Source organism: Lissotriton vulgaris, chromosome 10 (genome assembly GCF_964263255.1).
Source record: "Lissotriton vulgaris chromosome 10, aLisVul1.2, whole genome shotgun sequence".
Lineage (NCBI taxonomy): Eukaryota > Metazoa > Chordata > Amphibia > Caudata > Salamandridae > Lissotriton > Lissotriton vulgaris.
The window spans coordinates 453,763,698-453,784,229 of NC_141698.1; the positions used below are offsets into that span (position 1 = coordinate 453,763,698).

Below are 20,532 nucleotides of genomic sequence, written 5' to 3' on the forward strand. Positions count from 1 at the left end.
GCCATGTTGGGAGGATTTTCGGACCAGCTCTCTGGTTCTACAGGATGGAAATGGGAACTTGCAGCTGAGGTCTGGATCAGGATAGATGGACGACGAGGTAATGCTGCTGTTTGGCTTGAGACTGCGACATGCTGAGGTGGGTATGAAGGTAGGCATGGTCTTGCAGTTCATATTTGCTGCACTTCACCTTTTCCTATTGGTGCAGCTGGTACATCTGGGGATGAAGGCAGTTCGTGCTACGACTGGGAGCTGTTATACTACAAGCTCCTACATTGCACAGCTACTCTGGGTAAATGCATGGCATGCTCTAGTACAGGATTTGTGCTGTAGCTGAAGGCAGTGCATGTTCCTGTGGTGTCTACATCCGCTACCTAGGATGTAGGCAGAGCATGTTCTGGAGTACATTTCAATCTTCATTTGATGGTGTTAAATACTCTTACAGCACTTATGGACAGTACCTTAAATGTTTTGTAAACTGCCCTTGATTAACTCAAGTGGAAAACCAGTCCCTTATTCGAACTATTCACGTGCAAAGTTTCACCCTTCTCTCCACAGTACCCTGTAGTATGCTTCCTAAAGAAAGTCAGACACAACTGCTTCATCCATGTTTGCATCAAAGCACCTGTTAGCTACCATTAAAGCATCAGGGTTCAAGGTAAAGCAACATTTTCGTGATTGAAGATACATTTTCAACTATCCCGCTTGCAGCCGTGGCCCTTCCTAATTGGCAAAGAGGCCACACCTCTCACCTTATTACCAAAAAGAAGCGTTTGTCAGCCTGACAGACACTTTATTTTCAGATCAGGCAGCCAGGAGCTAGACATGTGCTAAATACGCAGGCTCCAGGTTGCATGAGCTGAACTTTGCCAGGCTGAAGCTGTCACATCACAGTTTCTGTGGGCGTGGCATCTTCAGCTTGGCATAGCACCTCGAGGCCCTTCCCCTCCTGACGAGGTGGATGTCACTGATTGTCTTGGACCTTAGTTCTTTAGTTCTAAGCCCCGAAGTGTGCAAGGCCGAGTGTCAATCACTGGCTCCTCGTCACAGAGTGGGGTAGAGTCAGCAACTCTCACTGACCCCATCCCACTCTGTGACAAGTAGGTAATGCTGCTTTCCTTCATTGGCTGACCATAGGCACACCTGAGACCTCTTCGGCAGTGCTGCGCAGGTAAGTGTGTTTTTTTAAAATGTTTAGTGCGAATGCGTGTGCATGAATATATGGGAGTGTGTGTTGTGAATGGATATGAATGTGTGTGCGTGCATGCGTGTGTGAATGCCAGGGGTGGCCAGCAATGCTCGCGGGTGGCTGGCGCGCGCACAGGCTGTTTTTTTTTTTTAGAAACGGACCTTGCCGCCAGGTCCCGCATCTTCTCTCCTGCTCGCCTGTGTCTGAATCCAGGCCGGAAGCAGGCAGCTAGGCTCCCAACTCTAAGTTGTCACTTCTGATGCATGCCAATACAGTGTCATGGCATTACTTCTAAAGCGGCTGATGCTTATGTTAACTTCATTGTAAAATCGAGTACCCTAGCTGTCATATTGGTGGAACAAATCATTGCTGCCACACGCACAGACAGAGATTTGCTGATACCCAAAGACATTATTTCACATCAGTTGTGGCAAAAATATACTCAACCTCTTCATGATGACCTTGAATACCTGAAATTCAAAAATGTGCTGGAAGAACTTCCAGTTACCTCAGAAGCCATCATTTTATTAGGGTCAAGAATTGTCCTTCCTGAGAGTCTGAGACAAGTTATTGAACTAGCTAATGAGGGACATCTTGGAGGTGTTGCGATTAAACGAGCTCTACACGACTGAGTTTGGTTCCCTCATCTTGATGAAAGAGTTGAAAAGGAGTTAAAGGCATGTCATTTGTGCAACTGTTTGTCACCCAAAACAACCCTGCATCCATTAAACATGTATGATCTTCCAAAGAATGCATGGGAGAAGATTACAATTGGTTTCTTTGGACCCCTTGACAACAGACATCATCTACTAGTAATTGTAGATGAATATTCCTGTTTTCTCCTAGTGGAAGATCTGTCTTCCACTACTTATGACAGAATCATTGCGTGATTAGAAAGTTTCTTTCAACATGGGGTGTTAATTCGATTTTGAAATCTGATAATGTTCAATGACTGTACCAGTGTCTCTGTCACCAGTGCCAGTCATGGACACTTCTACTGTACAATCTCATATGACCAGATCTGGGCAATTGATTCAAACACCAAAACAAACTATTCAAGATCAGTGATGTATATATGTATTGATGTACTCTTTATTTAACAAAAGAACAATTGTTACTTACCTGTAAACAGGTGGTTCTCCAGTATTGGTGTCTTTCATAGATTCACATGCTTGAATATTCCCCGTCGTCGGAGTGGGAGTCCCACGGTAAATAAAATAGCAATAAATACTAATATATGATAATATGTAATACATAAATATATACATAATAAGGAAAAACCCAAAAAATGCATACAAGAAGCATCTGGTACCTAACCAAAAAGTTCCCCATAGGAATGCATGGGGATAAAGAAATTCCAATGCAGCCTATCCTTGTCATTATGTTAGTCCAAACTGCAGCCAATCAGGCGTCAGCAGCCCTCTAGAACCTTCTCCTCAGAGCTCAAGCCCTCAGATTTTCGTAGCACAAGAGTGACCACAGAGTCTATGAGGAGAAGAGAGCCTCTGAGGGGAGGATGGGAGGGTCGCATGTGAATCTATGAAAGACACCAATACTGGAGAACCACCTGTTTACAGGTAAGTAATAATTGTTCTTCTCCAGTATTTGGGTGTCTTTCATAGATTCACATGCTTGAATATAGAATAGTAAGCAGTCCGTATCCGAACACAAAGTTTCCAGGATGCAATGTATACACCAAAGGTTGGAATCAACAGGTATAAACCCATGCCATAGAAGTTATACAACTATAGTGATACATAGAGAAGACATGCATAAGACTGGAAACCATAGGAGGAGGGTAGTACAGAGGCTCACCTTATTGAAAAAGATTACGGAGCACAGCTTGTCCCACTGCGGTATCTCCTTAAGCCATGGCACCCAGATTGTAGTGCTTTGTAAACGTGTGCCTGCTGGACCACGTGGCTGCTCTGCAAATCTGATGCAATGGAACTCCGGCAAAGAGTGCAGTCGAAGAGGCTACAGACCTGGTAGAGTGGGCTCTGACTGTAGACTGTAAAGGCTTTCCCGCTTTCTGATGGCAGAAAGCAATCGCCGAAGCCACCCATCGGGCTACTGTAGGTTTGGTGACTGGTCGCCCTTTTTGAAAACGGCCATAGGCCACGAAGAGCTGATCCGATTTTCGGAACTGGGCTGTTTTGCTGATGTAGAACTTTAAACATCTTCTAATGTCCAAAGAGTGCAAGCGTTGTTCCGCAGGAGATTGCGGGTTGGCAAAGAAAGACTTCAGTACAACAGGCTCATTAATATGGAAGTCTGACGGCACTTTTGGAAGGAAAGTAGGGTTAGTGCGTAAAAGCACAGAATCCGGTTTAAACTGCAGAAATGGTTGTTTGATCGTGAAAGCATGTATATCACTCACTCGACGTGAAGACGTCAAAGCAAGTAAAAGCGCAACCTTCCAGGTGACATACTTGAGGTCCGCTTTATGGATTGGCTCAAACGGTGCAGTCATTAATTGTGAAAGGACAATGTTGAGGCGCCACTCGGGAGGGGGACGCCGAACTGGAGGAAAAGTCCGAAGAAGTCCTTTGAAGAATTGACGTATCAACCTTGATGAGCATAAGGAGGCGGAGCCATCATGGCGGAAGCGTGATATTGCCGCCAGAAAGACCCTCAAAGTAGCATGTGACAAACCCGACTGAGCCAGATGGAGAAAGAAAGGGAGGAGCTCAGCGGGCGTGGCACGCAAAGGATGTACTCCGGCGTCTGCACACCAGTGGCAAAAGCGTTTCCATTTCAACTTATAAGTCTTTATAGTTGATGGAGCCCTGGCCTGAGCGAGGATGTTACGACACTCCTGAGGAATGATTAGATGTGCAAATTCACAGTGCTCAGGTTCCAGGCTGACAAGCTCAGGGAAGAGGGGTCCGGATGGTAGATTTGACCCCTGTTCATGGAGAGAAGATCCATTCGAGGATGAAGAAGAATGGGTTTGCATTGAGACAGGAGTAGCAGCTCTGAGAACCACGCCTGTCGTGGCCACCTGGGAGCAATCAGAAGGATGTGGCAGGGTTCTCTCCGCATCTTCCAAAGTACTCGAGGCACTAGGGGGATCGGAGGAAAAGCGTAGGCGAAGAGATTCGACCAATCCATCAAAAGGGCATTGCCTTGGGACCCTTTGTGGGGATGCCAGCTTGCGTAAGCGGGGCATTTGCGGTTCTCTGGAGTTGCAAAGAGGTCGATTGCCGGGAATCCCCAACGGTGAAAGACCATATCGAGTGTTGGCTGGTGGAGTTCCCACTCGTGGTTGGATGATCGAGACCTGCTTAGGGAATCCGCCAGGAGGTTGGACAACCCCGGAAGATGAACTGCTGTGATTTGGATTTGATGATTGATGGACCAGTCCCAAATCGCCTCTGCCAGGCGGGATAACACCGGAGACTTCGTTCCGCCCTGCTTGTTTATATAATGCATGCAGGTCGTGTTGTCCGTCTGTATGAGAACTGACTCTCCCTGCAGCACTGGTTGAAATGATTTCAGGGCCAAATAGATAGCCATAAGCTCCAACTTGTTGATGTGCCAGGTCTTTTGATGCAAAGTCCATTTCCCTTTCACAGACAGGTCTTGGAGGTGAGCTCCCCAGCCCTCCAGGGAGGCATCCATCGTTAGTGTCAGATCTGGGGTGTTGGACAGAAAAGACGTGCCTGCCGCTAGCTGGTGTGGTTGTGCCCACCATTTGAGCGCCTTCTTCATGGGAATGGTGATGGAAACCTGATCGTTGAAGGAACCGGTGACTTGACGCCACTGCTTGTCCAGAGCCTGTTGGATAGGTCGTGCTCGTAGTCGGCAATGAGGGACAAGAGCAATGCACGACGAAGCCATCCCTAGAAAGGACTTCAACAAACGGACTGAAACGCACTTCTTTGCGAGAAGTAGCGAAACTAGTCGGAGAATCCTTTGCTGACGTTCCCGGGAGACAAATGCCTTGGCTAGTTTGGTGTCCAGCGTTGCTCCTAGGAAATCCTTGCAAGTTGTTGGCTGCAATTGAGATTTCTCCAGATTGATGGACAGACCCAAGGAACGGAATACTGTCTGACAGACTGCAGTATGGTGTAGAAGTTGTGCGCGGGATTGTGATTTCAGGAGGCAGTCGTCGAGATATGGGAATATCTGTATGCCTTGGAGACGAAGAAAAGCCATGACCGGAGCCAACATTTTTGTAAAGACTCGGGGGGCCGAACGGAGGCCAAATGGAAGGACCCTGAATTGGAAATGAAGGTGCCCCACCTTGAAGCGCAGGAACTTGCGATGAGCCGCTAGAATTGGGACATGGAAGTAGGCGTCTCGGAGATCGATGGTAGTCATGAAATCTCCGACTGAGAGCAAACGCAAGATCTCTGCAAGCGTTAGCATACGGAAGGTCTGATCCTTGAGATAATGATTGAGTGCTCTCAAGTCCAGTATTGGTCTCCATTCTCCGTTCTTTTTGATGACAAGGAAAAAACGGGAATAAAACCCCTTCCCTCTCTGCGACTTTGGCACAACTTCCACCGCACCTTTTTGAATGAGAAGGCGAACCTGATGAAATAGTTCTTTTAGGTGCGGAGGTGGCGGTCCGGAAGGTGGCGTTGGAGGAGGTACCTCGACAAATTCCAATGCATGGCCTCTCTTCACAATGTCGAGTGCCCAACGGTCCGTAGTAATGGAGGACCATTGAGAACCAAACAGAGAGATCTGACCTCCAATTCTCCGTTCGATAGACAAGTCATTGACGTTTGTTGGATTGTCCTCTGAAATTAGACTTCCCTCTGTAAGTTCTGGCGGGTTGCTGACGGGAAGACTGCTGGCGGTTACCGGTGAAACGCTGGTTACCTTGGTTGAAGGACCGATATTGACTGCTTCCTCCACGAAAAGTGGATGTAGTGCCACGTCCTCGAGCACCCCGAAAGGGCTGCTTCTTAAACTGAAGGGTACCCAAAGCACGTGCAGTGTCCGTGTCCTTTTTAATTGATTGTAGCGCTTCATCAATATGCGCTCCAAATAATGACTCGCCGTCATATGGCATATCTAGGATTCTTTTTTTTTTTTAAATTTTATTTTTGTTGTTGCATTCTCATGGTATACATTCACAATTAAACGTACTGTAGAGCAGCGTCAACATTCAGCTGCCTACGATCAATAGAGCAACTTTTAAATTTTTCCCCCCCCCCCAACATAAAACTTGCTACTTCAGGGGTTGCATTGTACTATCATGAACTGTAGGCCATTGCAACAATTATCCGCATGCAGGCATTCAGCAATCCTAAACACAGTCTCTGGCGATAGCAGTCTCTTGACCCTTAAGTTCCCTGGTCCCGGACCCATGCAGTGTACCTGGGCCTCCCGCTTCCCCCCTCTTATCACTCCAAGTCTTCATCGTCCCCTGAGCTGTCCCCATCCTCCTCTTCGGGCAAAGGCTCACAAATGTCCCCCCTGTATGTGTTCCACGGTGACCAAATCCTGTTCCATTTACGTGGATTACGTCTCTGTTGATATACTGCCCTCTCCGTCACCATTAGCACGTCCATATTCCTGCACCATTGCGCCAGTGTCGGTGTCTCTAGTGCCCCCCAATTCTTCGCTATATCCCGCTTAGCCATCATTACTCCAATGACCACCCAGCCCTTGGCATGCAACGACAAATCTGTTGGGCCCCATACGTTCAAGAGACAGATTCTGGGGTCAGGCGTGAACGGGCTTTGGAGGGCCTGACTGATCGTGCGTGTGACACTCCTCCAGTAGGCCTGTAAGATTGGGCAGGTCCATATAGTGTGGAATAGTGTACCCTCCTCCCCACATTTTCTTAGGCAATATGGGTGTTCTGCCCTGTGTATTTTATATAGTGTGGTGCGGGTGTAGTAGACCCTATGTAGTACCTTGAGCTGGACCAGCCTGAATCGGGTGGAAATACCCGCCTCCCTGGGCGATGCCAGGGCTGCGTTCCATTCCGCCTCATCTAGGTCTCCCACCTCATCCTCCCAGTACTCCTTCAACTTTCCAAGGGGATCCGGTAGGTTGTTCATCAATTTGCGGTAAGTGAGTGAGGTTGCACTGGACTCCATGTAGTCCGTAAGCAATCGGTCCTCTAACGGGGCCGATTCCGGCAGCGTAACACCTGGTTCCAATACCGACAAAAGTGCGTGCCTAATTTGTATGTACCTGTATGTTTCGGTTACCTCCAGGTTATATTGCTCCCTCAGTGTCGCAAAGGAGAGCACGCCCTCCCTCGTCCATAGGTCGCCCACCACGGAGATCCCGATAGTGTCCCACTGATCAAACCCTTTTGAACTGCGCAGGCTGCCGAGTGCTTTCGTGTCCCATAGTGGCGTGAGGCTAGTGATCACTCCCTCCCATGCCAGCCGCCGTTGCGCTTTGTGCCAGATGGTTACTGTGTGTTTGGTAGGTCCCTCAAGCTTCCTCACCATTCCTTTGTTGTAGAGTGGGGCCAGAAGGGTGGAAGTGCCCAGCTGGTGCCTGTCAGCCTCGTATGCCGGGTCGTCCTGTGCCGCGTGAACCCATTGGTTGATCACCTTGAGGTGAGCGGCCCAGTAGTACAGTTCGAGGTCGGGGAGGGCTATCCCTCCACTGTACCAGTCCCTGGTCAGCTTCAGTCGCGCAACCCTAGCCGGTTTGTCACCCCACAGAAGGCCGGACAGCTGTGCCGCTACGTGGCGGAAAAATGATACGGGGACCATCGCTGGGGTGTTTTCCAGGACATAGAGGAAGCGAGGCAGTGCCATCATCTTGAAGAGCGCTGCTCTACCTAATAGTGTTAAGGGGAGATTCTTCCAGTGGCGCACGTCCGCCTTTAGCCTGTCCAGCTGGGGCTTAAGATTCAGTTCCATGAAGGTCGAGTGATCCCTCGTGATCCATATCCCTAGATATTTAAAGGAGGTGTGTTCTACGATCAATTGGCAGTCCTCAGGCAAGGCTGGAAGGTCGCCCTGCACCATGAAGATTATGGACTTGGACCAGTTAAGTTTGTAGCCCGAAGCCGTACCGTGGGTTTCGCACAGTGCCAGTAGGACCGGGATGCCGTTCGTGAGGTCCATGAGGTAGACGAGCATGTCATCGGCATATAGGGATACTCTATCTTCCCAACCACCACCCCATTGTACGCCTTTCAGAAGCCGGGTGGTTCTGATAATTGTGGCTAGGGGTTCCAGCACTAGGGCGAACAATAGTGGCGAGAGTGGGCACCCTTGTCTCGTGCCCCGTGCCAGCGGAAACTCTCTCGATATGTGGCCATTTGCGGTCACCCGCGCCACGGGTTCGGCATACAGTAGTCTGATCCATGATATGAACGTCGGGCCAATACCCATATGTTCCAGGACCGCAAAGAGATAGCGCCATTCCACCATGTCAAATGCCATTTTGGCATCTAGTGACAGTACCGTCGCTGGTTCCCCCAACCGTGGTGCTCGCGCCAGCACCCCGTGCAGCCGTCTCAGGTTCAGCGCCGTACTCCGGTGCGGCATGAAGCCCGACTGGTCCGGGTGTATCAGGTGTGGCAGGTGAGGCAGGAGCCTGGTGGCCAACAGTTTCGCCAGGATCTTACTCTCAGCGTTGAGGAGGGAAATCGGGCGGTACGAACCACAGTCCTCAGGGGGTTTGCCGGGCTTGGGTATTGCAACAATTGTGGCCGTGCGTTGGTCAGGAGGCAGTCTCCCTCGTTTCCGACACTCTTGGAACATATCAAGCAATGGTGTGGATAGCGTTTTGGACATAACTTTGTACCACTCTATCGGGACCCCGTTGGGGCCTAGCGCTTTCCCCGGGTGTAGTGCCGTTATGGCCATCTGTATTTCCTCCGCTGTCAGGTCGGAGTCAAGCTCGTCCCGTTGGTCGGGGGTGAGAGTACGGGTCTGCACTCCTAAGAGCGAGCTTTCTGCCATCTCCCGTGTGACCTCATACTCAGGGGTGTATACGGAGTGAAAGTGGTCTGCCAGGAGCTCCACTATTCTCGCCGGACTGGTGTGCATCTCGCCATTGGGATCTTTCAACTGGAGTATGGCCCTCTGACCTCCCCGCGCTTTCTCCAACCACACCAGGAGTTTCCCTGCTTTGTCGCCTATGTCGTACACCCGACTCGCAGTAGCTGACATATGTTCCCTCACTCCGCGGCGCAGAAAGTCAGTATGTCGTTGCTGGGCTATTCGGAGCGCGTGTTGCGTGTCTCCATTTGGGTTCCCTTCGTGGTCCTGCGTTGCCTTGTCAAGTTGTCCCTCTAGACCTACCAGTTCCTGACGCTGCGTGTGCTTGTGTTGTGCGATCACTGAGATCGCCTGCCCGCGGAGCACCGTTTTGTAGGCCTCCCACAGGACCGTAGGCGACGCCACTGATCCCACATTTTCGGTGAGGTAAGATCGCGTACATCTTTTCAAGGCCTTGGCTATATCAGGCACCCCAAGGTATCCCGGGTAGATAGGGAAGATCCGCCTACTGGCCCGTTCCTGACTGGAGAGAGTCAGTGTTAGCGGGGAGTGGTCTGAGACCCCTCGCGGTCTAATCTGTGAGTCAGCGAAAGTGAGGTGTCCCCCTCCCAACGTCAGGAAATAGTCGATCCGCGACAAGCTGTCGTGAACCGTTGAGTAGTATGTGTAGTTCCGGTCCACTGGGTGGAGCCGCCTCCATATGTCCACTAAGCCTTGCGCTTCTATGAAGTCTTGCAATTTAGAGTGTGCCGGTGTTTGTGTACGTATTGGGTATCGATCTAGGGAGTCATGAGCCACTGCATTAAAATCCCCGCCCAGCACAAGAGTCCCCTCTGGAAGGTCTAATAAGAATTTGCCTAGTTCCGGGAAGGCTATAGTGTGCAGTGCCGGCGGGATGTATACCGACACTATGTTGAGTGGTTCTCCCTCCCATTGTCCATGCACCGCTGCGAAGCGGCCCTGTGTGTCCGTTGCCACTGATTGAATTACAAACTTGGACGACCGGTGAAGTAGTATCCCGGTGCCTCGGGACCCTCTCGTGAACTCAGAGTGTGCCACCATGCTATAGCCCCTCCTGTCTAGGGCCCTTGTGGCCGTGCCTGTGAGGTGTGTTTCTTGTAGTAGGACCAGGGCGGGATTTACCCTTTTTATACTCTGCAGGACCAGCCCTCGCTTGATTTTGTCGCCCAGACCTCTCACGTTCCATGACATGAGGCTCAAGGGGGACGCCCGCCCTACATTAGTGTCCTCCCCCATCCTGTGCGGGTATGCGGATTGAGAAGTTGTGCGCATGGAGGACCAGGAGGTCCGTGTAGTGACTCTGCGTGCAGTATCGTGACAGTGGCATTTTGTGGTTGTGCGCCCCCTTGTAGCAATCTTGACCCCGTGTAGAAACTAAGAACCATAACCCCATCCTACCCCCAACACCCCCCCTCCCTGCCCCCCTGCTCAACGGACTCAAAACTGCCCGCCCCCCCAACTCAGCAGAGTGCTTGATCCCCACCCATAACATAGTACTTGCTCGCTGGGGTGAAGGTTTCTCCGTGGTCGGCGGCCCCCTTCCTCAGCTGCGGAGGCCCTTCCGCCCAGTGTCCAAAGCGGCCTTGTCAGTCTTCGTTTTCATCGGTTCATCCAGTCGACAGCAGCGATTCACAGCCCCCCGTCCGCACTGTCCTCATGAAGCTCAGCCAAAGGGGAATGTACCTCCGCGCCTTCGTCGTTGGTTTGCGAGCCCTGCCGCGAGCCGGCATTACGGTGTTTGTTCTGCCTGTTGGAGCGACGGGGGAGGCCCGTCGGTCTCCATCCCTCTAACCAATCCTGCGCCACTTCCGGGGAATCGAAAAACCAAGTCTTGTTGTCAGCCACGACCCGAAGCTTGGCTGGGAAGATCATGGAGTATGGGATTTCCCTGGCTCTCAGTTCTTTTTTGACTTCAAAGAAGGTCCTTCTCCTCTGTGCCACCTCGGCCGTGTAGTCAGGAAAGAATGCGAGTGTCGCGTTTTGGATTTTAATGGGAGGCGAGTTCCTCGCCGCCTGTAGGATGGCATCTCGATCCCTGAAATTGAAGAGTCTCGCTATTATTGGTCTGGGGTTAGCGCCAGTCTTATGGCGTCCTCCTGGCACCCGGTGCGCCCTTTCCACTGTGAAGAAGGCCGAGAGTCCTTTGGGCTTCAAAGTCTCCTTGATCAGGTTCTCGACATATAGGTCCATCGCCCTCGTGTCTTCCGACTCTGGCACACCTATAATACGGATGTTATTTCGTCTTGAGCGCCCTTCCTGGTCATCGAGCTTTTCGCGCAGCTCCTTGTTTTCTTTAGAGATGCGTTCCATGCTGATCTGCAGTTCAGACACGTCTTCAACCAAGGATTTGGTCACCACTTCCATGTTGTTCACCTTTTCCGTCATTTTATGAAAGTCCGCCCTTATGAGCGTAATCTCGGCTGAGATCGACCCCACCGTGGCTTGTACCTGCGTGAGGGCTCGCATGACGTCGTCTATTGTCGCCTTCTTGCCACCAGGCACGTCGGTCGTTTTACTTGATTGTGATTTGGCCTCCTGCGAGGGAGAGCCGGGCTTCTCATACGCGAACCGGTCCAGGCGTGACTGCGCCGCCACGTTTTTAGGTCCTTTGCCTGCCATTCCGGCGTCTCTTGGGCCGACTTGGTGCCGTGTAGTCGCCGCTCTTCAAGTTCCACAGGGGCTGTGCCTCACAGACCTCCTCGGATAGCTAATAGGGGGTTGTTCCGGGGTCCGTTCAGTGTGCAGGGGTGGGGTGCAGCCTTCGAGGGACGTTCCAGGCACTGTGTCCAGTAAAGGCGCCCAGCTGGACCGGATCTCTCTTGTGTGGAGGTGAGAGGCCACCAGCAGGGTCTCGGGCTGTTGTGCGGGGTATGCAGCTGATCGGCGTTGCCCTGAGGGAACTGTCACCACCCTCCTTGAGTGCCACGCGTGCCCCCTTCTCTTTGCGGCCGTCGGGCCCCCTGCTCGGGATCTCTGATGTAGATGGGGGGCCCCGTGCTGGTGCCAGCCAGGTCCTGCCGGGGAAAGGACGGGCGCCCCGTGTGAATGTACTTCAGGTCTCAGGTCTCAAGCCGGGCGTGGGTATCCTCGAGGTTCTTTGCGGCGTCTGGGCTCGTTGCCGCTCAAGGCGCCCTTGGGGAGTTGCTGCGCGGTATAGTTATTCAGCGCGGACGCCGCCGGCCAAGATGGCGGTCGCCGGCCTGGATTCCGCCGCTCCGTGTGTCACCCTTCGCCCACGCCGGGCGTCTGCGATCTCTTTGCCCTCACCTCTAATGCGCCTCCCGCCAGGCCCCTCCGGCTCTTGATGTCCGGCGATGGCGGCTGGGTGCTCCGGTCGATCTTCCACCGCCGCACTCCATGGCCGGGCACTTCCGGTGTTTCTGCGCCCGAGATGGGCCACTTCCTCCAGGCCTGCCACTTACTGTGGTCCCCGGTCCGGACGCTGTGCAGAGGCCCCTCCTGGGCACTGCCAGAACCGCACTTCCCGACCTCGGATTGAGGTCCCGCTTGCACGGTACGTCGCCGCTTGGTCCTAGGCTTCTGTGCCTTCCCGCCCGGGAGGTTTCAGAAACGGATGGATGCTCGGATTGATCCAGGGAGCCGCCTCAGTCACGGAGCTCTCCCTCTAGGCTGCCGCCATCGTCGGCTGCTAGCCACGCCCCTCCATATCTAGGATTCTTGCCTGAACTTCCTGTCGAAACGAAGTTGAGCGTAACCAACCCTGGCGACGCAGGACGGCCGCTCCAGCGAGCTGGCGAAAACCAGTGCAGGCTACATCCACTGCGCAATCTATAAGTTCTTCTGCCGTCCTTTCTCCTTCTTGCAGAATTTTCTGTGCTTCTGCCTTGGAAGCATCTGGGATTAACGCTACATAGGCAGACATGTCAGCCCAAGCCTGACGGTCATAACGACCTAAAATGGCCATTGCGTTAGCTACTCGAACCGTTGTAGAGGACATGGAGGAAAATTTTCGCCCGATAGCATCTAGGCGACGGCCCTCACGGTCCGGAGGAGCAGTGATTGTAGACGCCGGATTCTTTGAACCTCGTTGAGCTGCCTGCGTGACGACAGAGTCGGGCTTAGGTTGACCTGTAAGGCATGCTGGAGATCCTACAGGAGCTTTGTATTTCTTCTCTAACCTCGGCAGTTGTGCTGGTAGAGAGTTTGGCGTCTTCATTATTTTCTCCCCTTCAGACCAGATGAAGTCTATAATCGGGACTGTGTGGATCTGTTTCAAGGGTTGGTTCTTGAAATCGTATAGGAAGCAATCTTCCTCTCGGTGTGCTCGTGGCAATTTGAATCGCTGCGCCGCCCTGTCCATTAACTGGTGGAAACCTGCGATTTCTACTGGAGGAGAATCCGCTGTTGGCACCTGAGAAGGAGATGGTGTTTGAGCACGATAGTCATCCCACTCCGCCAAATGTTCTTCACCATCCTCATCTATTTCAGAAACTTCACCATCCTCACGCTCTGGAGGATTCTCGTCATCATCATCCTCCGGATAAATGGTAGTGTGAACACGAACTGAAGTAGTTCGGTGAACAGTTACGGGCGACGCCGGTTGAGGAGGAGCCAAAACCGGGTCAGAAACTGGATTCAGCACCGATGGAACAGTTGTAACCTGTGGCGTTGGTGGGAAACGCCGATTGTAATCTTCCAACATACTTTGGAGGTTCGATATCATTGATATAGGCAACATCGCAGTTGGAACTTGAGGGTGAGTTGTTTGATGTTGGCTATACTGATCTTCCTCATCGTTACTGAATTCTTGGCACTTAATATTCAGATCCGAAAGACTGTGCGCTTGGTCATCAGACTCTTGATCAGAATCAGTAGCAAACAGAGGAGATGGAGGATTAAACATCTCTCGCTCTGTAAGAGTCTCGAACTGTGGTTTGCTGGACTGTAAAGGCAATAGAGGCATTGTAGCAAATGAAGAGGCCGGCGTCGAAATTGTGTCCTGCGTACGCGTCGACGGCATGACATCAATTGACTTCTGCGATGGAATCGACTTGGATGCCATCGTCGACGAGGAGACCGTCGACGGAACATTCTTCATTGGTATCGTCGGAGCCATCGTCGACGGAGCCTTCACTTTCAATGTCTTCGTCGACGGAGCCATCGTCGACGGAGTCGTCGTCGACGGAGTCATCGTCGACGGAGTCGTCGTCGACGGAGTCGTCGTCGACGGAGTCATCGTCGACGGAGTCGTCGTCGACGGAGCGGTCGTCGACGGAGCGGTCGTCGACGGAGCGGTCGTCGACGGAGCGGTCGCCGACGGAGCAGATGGCACAGGCCCCCTCGTCGACGGGACAAACGTCGACGGTGCGCTCATCGACGAGGGCGTCGACGGAGTCAAAGTCTTCAAACTTCTAGTCGACGACGACCGGGTCGTCGACGAGTGAACTTTCTTCGTCGTCGAAGATGAAATAGGAATCACAGAAGACACGGTCTTAGAGCTGAGAACCACTCTCATCGACGACGAAGACGTCGACGCTAAAGCTGACGACGATCCAGAGGCCAGCGTCGTCGTGACTGTCGTCGTCGATTTTGATCCAGAGACAGCCATTCTCGTCGACGGAGCTGAAACTACCGTCGTCGACGGAAAATCCGTTTTCTTCACAGAAAAACTGGACTTTGAAGCAGAAGGAGCCTGAGAGCTTTGTCTCGTGGGCCCAGACGTGGTAGGTAAAGGTGAAGACACCGCAGGGGTCAAAGCGAGGGAAACTTTCCTCTTTTTAAGAAATGGTGAAGGCACCTCCTGCACACTACCACGTTTAGAAGCTGCTTTAGAACGGCCTGACCCAAGACTTTCAGCGTCAGAAAGTACATTGTCTTTGTCCTTAAGCCTCTGAAGCCAGACAAGTAAACGGCCTTCTCTGTCCTTTTGAGTTTTCTCTGAGAATTTTCTACAGAGTTTACAGGTGCCCACTTCATGGTCCGGGTAAAGGCAGTAAATACACTTACTGTGTGGGTCATCATGAAATAATCTCAGCTTTCCACAGGAGGAACAAGCTCTGAAGAGAGACTTCTTACTTGAAGACATATTGGAGAAACTGGAACACTTGAAGAAAGAAAACTGAGCAGAGCTCAGGGAGACTCCCTTACACACGACGTGCGGTAGAAAATCTGAGGGCTTGAGCTCTGAGGAGAAGGTTCTAGAGGGCTGCTGACGCCTGATTGGCTGCAGTTTGAACTAACATAATGACAAGGATAGGCTGCATTGGAATTTCTTTATCCCCATGCATTCCTATGGGGAACTTTTTGGTTAGGTACCAGATGCTTCTTGTATGCATTTTTTGGGTTTTTCCTTATTATGTATATATTTATGTATTACATATTATTATATATTAGTATTTATTGCTATTTTATTTACCGTGGGACTCCCACTCCGACGACGGGGAATATTCAAGCATGTGAATCTATGAAAGACACCCAAATACTGGAGAAGGGGAGATGTAGTGTTTTGTGCCTTTGAGATGACAGCACCCTTTTGGTTCCTGATAGACTCCTTAGAACAGCGATGTGAGGGTGTGGGTGAAAGAATATGTGAGGTAGAATTTTCAGTTGCCGGTTACATGTTGAGGAATAAATATGTGTAATACCAAGCTCCATGTGTGGCGTGATCATTTGCACGTACCCGATCTGGGGAGGACGCTATAGCGCACACACTCTTTTTCACACTCATACTCACACCCAGCAGATACACATCACACACCCACTCACAGCACCATGCTCACACAAATACACAAACATTCATACATACACGCACGCACGAACCCCATTATAAAAAAATTACTGGGCCGCAGAGGTGATCTCGGGTGGCCGAAGGAAGCCTTAGTGGTTCTTGAAAGACTTAATCTCTTGCCTCCTCTCTGACTCAGCTAATGAGAGGAAGCGGCAGTCTCTTAGTCATCACAGAGTGGAATGGGGTTTGTAAGATTGCTTATCCCACCCTACTCTGTGACGAGTATCAGTGATGGACATTCAGCCCTGTGCCCTTGAGGGCTTAAAAATTAAGCACCCAGGTCCAAATGTTATGAGTGGCACTCCCGCTCATCGTTGGGGGAGGCTCACGTAAGACTTTGCAGAGCTTATGGGGTCATGCCACCATGCTATGAAATCTTCAGCTCAGCAAATTTCTGTTCAGGCAGACAGGTACCTGCACATTTTGCCCACGTACAGCCTCTGGTTACCTGACATGACCAAGAAGAGTGTCTGTCAGACTGACCTTTGCTGAGCCTGAAATACAATATTAGTGCTCAGAAAAAGGTGGACGGGTCGGGCCCCCATCCCTTAACGACAGGCCGTGGGTGGAAACCTTTATAACCTATACACACGCATGCTGTACGGCTGAACCTCCCTGCTGTAATCAGCAGTACATATCCTCTTCTCCCCCAGGGAGCACCTACTAGCAGTACATTCCATGCCCTAGAGAACACCTATGGCCAGTACATTTCTTCTCCCCCTCAGAAGACATCTATTTCTATTCCACTCCTCTCCCCCAAAGATGCAATTGGAGCAATACACCCTTATACCTCCCCGACAAGCACCTACTAGAAGAGTACCTACCAGGAGTACACTCCTTTTGCTCCACAAAGCACCTACCAGCAGCACACTCCTACCTACTCGCAGTACACTCCTTCTCCAACAGAGAGCATTTGTCAGCAGAACCCTCCTTCTCCCCCAAGTGCACCTACCAGCAGCACAATCTTGCCGCTCTCTAGCACAACTTCTAGAGGGTAGTATTGAGTGATCTTTGGAACAGCACGCACAGACTGCATCTGGAGAAAAGATGAGAGAAGAGTGAGATTAGCGACATAATAATCAAAGAATCAAGAACTCAAGCTGCAAGAATCCAATTCAGCTAGGTCCAGTATAGGTTTTTTCATCAGAAGGTTAATAAAGCATACCTTAGCTCACTTGGTGTTATCTCAGCTTGGGTAAATATCAATAATTATGTGAAGGTAACAGTCAATGACTGCAGCAATACCTTTCAATATTTTTGAGTGGAATGTGGCCATAGAAAATACCAGAAAAAGAACAGCAAGGCACAAATTATTAAGGAAGTACAATATTTGTAGATGGTAAGTAGGTGAAATGTGCTTATCTGTGAAAGAGTCCGAATGAAATTTACAACAAGTACATCTATACCAAGACTTAGACCATGTGTAGACTTACCTTTGGCCATAGAGAACACATATTCAGTTCTATCATATGCTTAAAAGCACACTCCTTGAGGCAGAGGTCCTAAGGCTAACGCCCAGAAGCAGCTAGCCAAATTCGCCTGGTCCAAGGCGGAAGACAAGAGTGAGCCACCATTAATGGAGAAGGATGGGGTACATACTCCCCCTAAACAGGGGGCAGAGCCAACCCTGCATGATGTTATGGCGGCGATTAATGGCGTCCACTCCTCGCTGGACTCGGTCACGGTGGAAGTTTCCCTCATCAGAGTGGACTAAAGGAAGATGGATGAAAAAGTAAAAGAACTCAAAATAGTCACCACCGCTTTGAAAACTGATACGTCTAAGCTTCAAACACAGATGGTTGAAATGCGAAAGAAACAGAAGAGGATGGCTCAACAGCTTGATGATTATGAAGGCTGCGCACGGCGTAACAATAGTCGCATTTTAGGGGTTCCAGAGAGGGCAGAGGGTCCGGCGGCGGACCTATATGTGGAAGAACTCATCACCAAACACCTCAAGCCCAAGACCTTGTCTAGCTACTTTTCAATCAAACGGGCTCATAGAGACCCAGGTGGCAGGCCAAAGCCTGGGGCACCCCCGAGACCACTTATAGCCCGTGTATTCAACTACAGAGACAGGGAGATAATCCTGCAGACTGTGAGATCCAACCCCCCACTGAAAATAGACAATAACAAGGTGGCCTTCTTTCCTGACTTCACAGCCAAGGTCCAGGCCCACCGTCGCAGCTTTCAGGCAGTAAAGAAGGAATTGCGGGACAGGGAAATAAAGTATGCAATGTTATTTCCAGCAAAGTTGAGAGTGGAATTGGATGGCAAGACGTGGTCCTTCGAGTCCCCTGAAGAAATGTGGAACTGGATGGAGGGGTGGAGCAGGGTGAGAAGCCAAAGGAGAGATTGAGTCGGCAGACCGGGACAACACAGGGGTGGCCGTGCAGAGGGTCTCGGAAATGGCTCAGCGGAGGGAGATGGTCAGCCGAAAGAGACGGAATAGCAACCCCCTATTGCCGACGTGGAGAGACGGTGCTTGGTGCAGAGCGCATGTATGAGGGGGGAGGTACAGGGTTTTGGATAATCATTGGTGCAAGACACTGTAGTGGTGACCTGGCGAGTGGGTTATGATATGTAGCCACAATTGAGGTTTGCCCTGACCAGGACTGGAGTAAACACGACACCTGGATGGCTGAACTTATGTTAATGTGACATGTACTAGCGGGGAGGGGAGCTGACTAACCTGTGCATCTTTAGCATTTCAGGGAGGGAGAGAGGCACTCTGCCTAGTTTGGGAGTGGGTAGTTTTAAATCCACGGGCAGGGGGGCAGGGAGGGGGAAGGGCGGGGGGGATGGGAAGAGGTGGGTGTTTCGAAGTTCAATATTGTTTTATTGATATGCCAAGTGGCGGTGAGATCCTAAGGCACAAAGTGGCCATACTAAAAAGTAGGTGTTTTTGTGACAAGCTAAAATGTAAATGTAATGTTTTGCTATGTGATGATCTTCATGTTGGCTTTGGAAGTGACAGACACAGGTATGACAGAGGTGCTCTCGTTTACAGGTTGCGCCATGGCGTATTTGCCATACTGTTGACCTATCAGGCTGTAGATACTACCATGCTATGGGATGGGGGTTGACAGGGAACTAATGCTCTCTGTCCTATCTTGGAACGTTAACGGACTGGGTGACAAAATAAAGAGAGGTATTGTCGAACAGTATCTAAAGAGACTGTCCGACCGGACCTTGCGCTGCTGCAGGAAACCCACCTGGTGGGTAATAAAAGCAAGGCCCTTAATAGGTGGGGATACAAGCTCCTGGTTCATGCCGATTATACCACTGGTTCTAGGGGTATGTGTATCCTGATTAAAAAAAGGCACGCCCTTGATTGTACACAAAACATGGAAGGCGACGGGGCCAAATGGCACCCCAATTGAGTTCCTCAAGGTCATGACCTCTCAGGTTGTCCCACATTTGCGGGCAATGTACGGGGAAAGTTATGAGAAGGGATATCTGCAGGCAGACCAACCTATTGCTAGTATTGTTGTTATTCACAAGGCGGGGAAGCCTGTGGACGACTGTGGCTCATACAGGCCTATCCTGCTGATAAATGTGGAGGCAAAGATCTTTAGCAAAAGTACTTGCCACGCGACTTGGGACAGTGATTTCCTCCCTGGTACACCCGGATCATTCTGGCTTCATGCCGGGGAGAAACATGGCTCTTAACACATGCCGACTACATAACGTGATGGTGCGCAGGGAATTTTTAAGGAAAGATACAGTTATATTGTCCTTGGATGCCTCCATGCCATTCGATTCCATTGAATGGCCATATCTTTTTGAAGTTCTCGTGAGGGTTGGACTGGGCCCTAAATTTATAAAGTGGGTGAAACTGCTATACACTGACATCCAGGGGCAGGTGAGAGTTAATAACTATACATCCCGGGCGTTCAGGCTAAGAAGAGGCAGCAGACAGGGGTGTCCACTGTCCCCGCTGCTGTTTTCCCTTATGCTGGAGCCCCTGGCGGCTTGGATCCGTCGAGTTGTGATGGTGCGGGGTCTCCGATGAGCATTGGACTGTGAGGATAGAATATCCTTATATGCCGATTACATATTGCTATATCTTGCCTCCCCGTACAAGTCTATACATACTGTTGTCAATATTTTTACAAACTTTGGGAAGTACTCTGGATATGCAATTAACTGGGGTAATTCTGTGCTGTTTGTGCTACATGGACAGGCTCCCCGTCTCCCCAAAGACTGCACGTTAGTAGTTGCAGTGGATGGATTTAAGTATCTGGGAGTCTTTAACACATCAGACCCGGCTCTCTTTTACAGCCACAATTTGGCAGCCCCGTTGGCCAGACTGCGAGTAGACGTTAAACACTGGAGGTCGCTGTTTCTGTCATTAGCAGGCCGTGCTGCTCTTTTTAAAATGTTGCCCCTCCCGCGATTTTTATATATTCTCTAGAACTGGCCGCACCAAATTCCGGCTGCGTACTTTGTAGCGGTTGAGGGGGAGTTATGTACACTGTTATGGGATGGTAGAATCGCACTTCAGAAACTAACGAAAGGGTGGTACGACGGGGAGATAGTGCTGCCCGACCTCAAGTTGTATTACTGGGCCTCTCGGTTGGTGGCAGTGAATTATTGGTTGTACGCCCCGCCAGCAGACCCTGGACCTACAACCTGGACAGATA

General features: G+C 50.8%; 1 protein-coding gene across 6 annotated transcripts in view; it reads right to left on the minus strand.

Moving 5' to 3' along the window:
• LOC147685396 (uncharacterized) overlaps positions 1–20,532 on the minus strand; it is a 379,028-nt gene that overhangs the window by 176,359 nt on the left and 182,137 nt on the right. For 4 of the 6 annotated variants that reach the window (XM_086941313.1, XM_086941315.1, XM_086941312.1 and 1 more), the window contains one exon: positions 16,842–16,925. The exons of the other annotated variants lie outside the window; for them this stretch is intronic. In XM_086941313.1, coding sequence (XP_086797439.1) covers positions 16,842–16,925 — 84 coding nt within the window. The remainder of the gene's footprint in view (positions 1–16,841; positions 16,926–20,532) is intronic. 6 annotated transcript variants of the gene reach the window in all.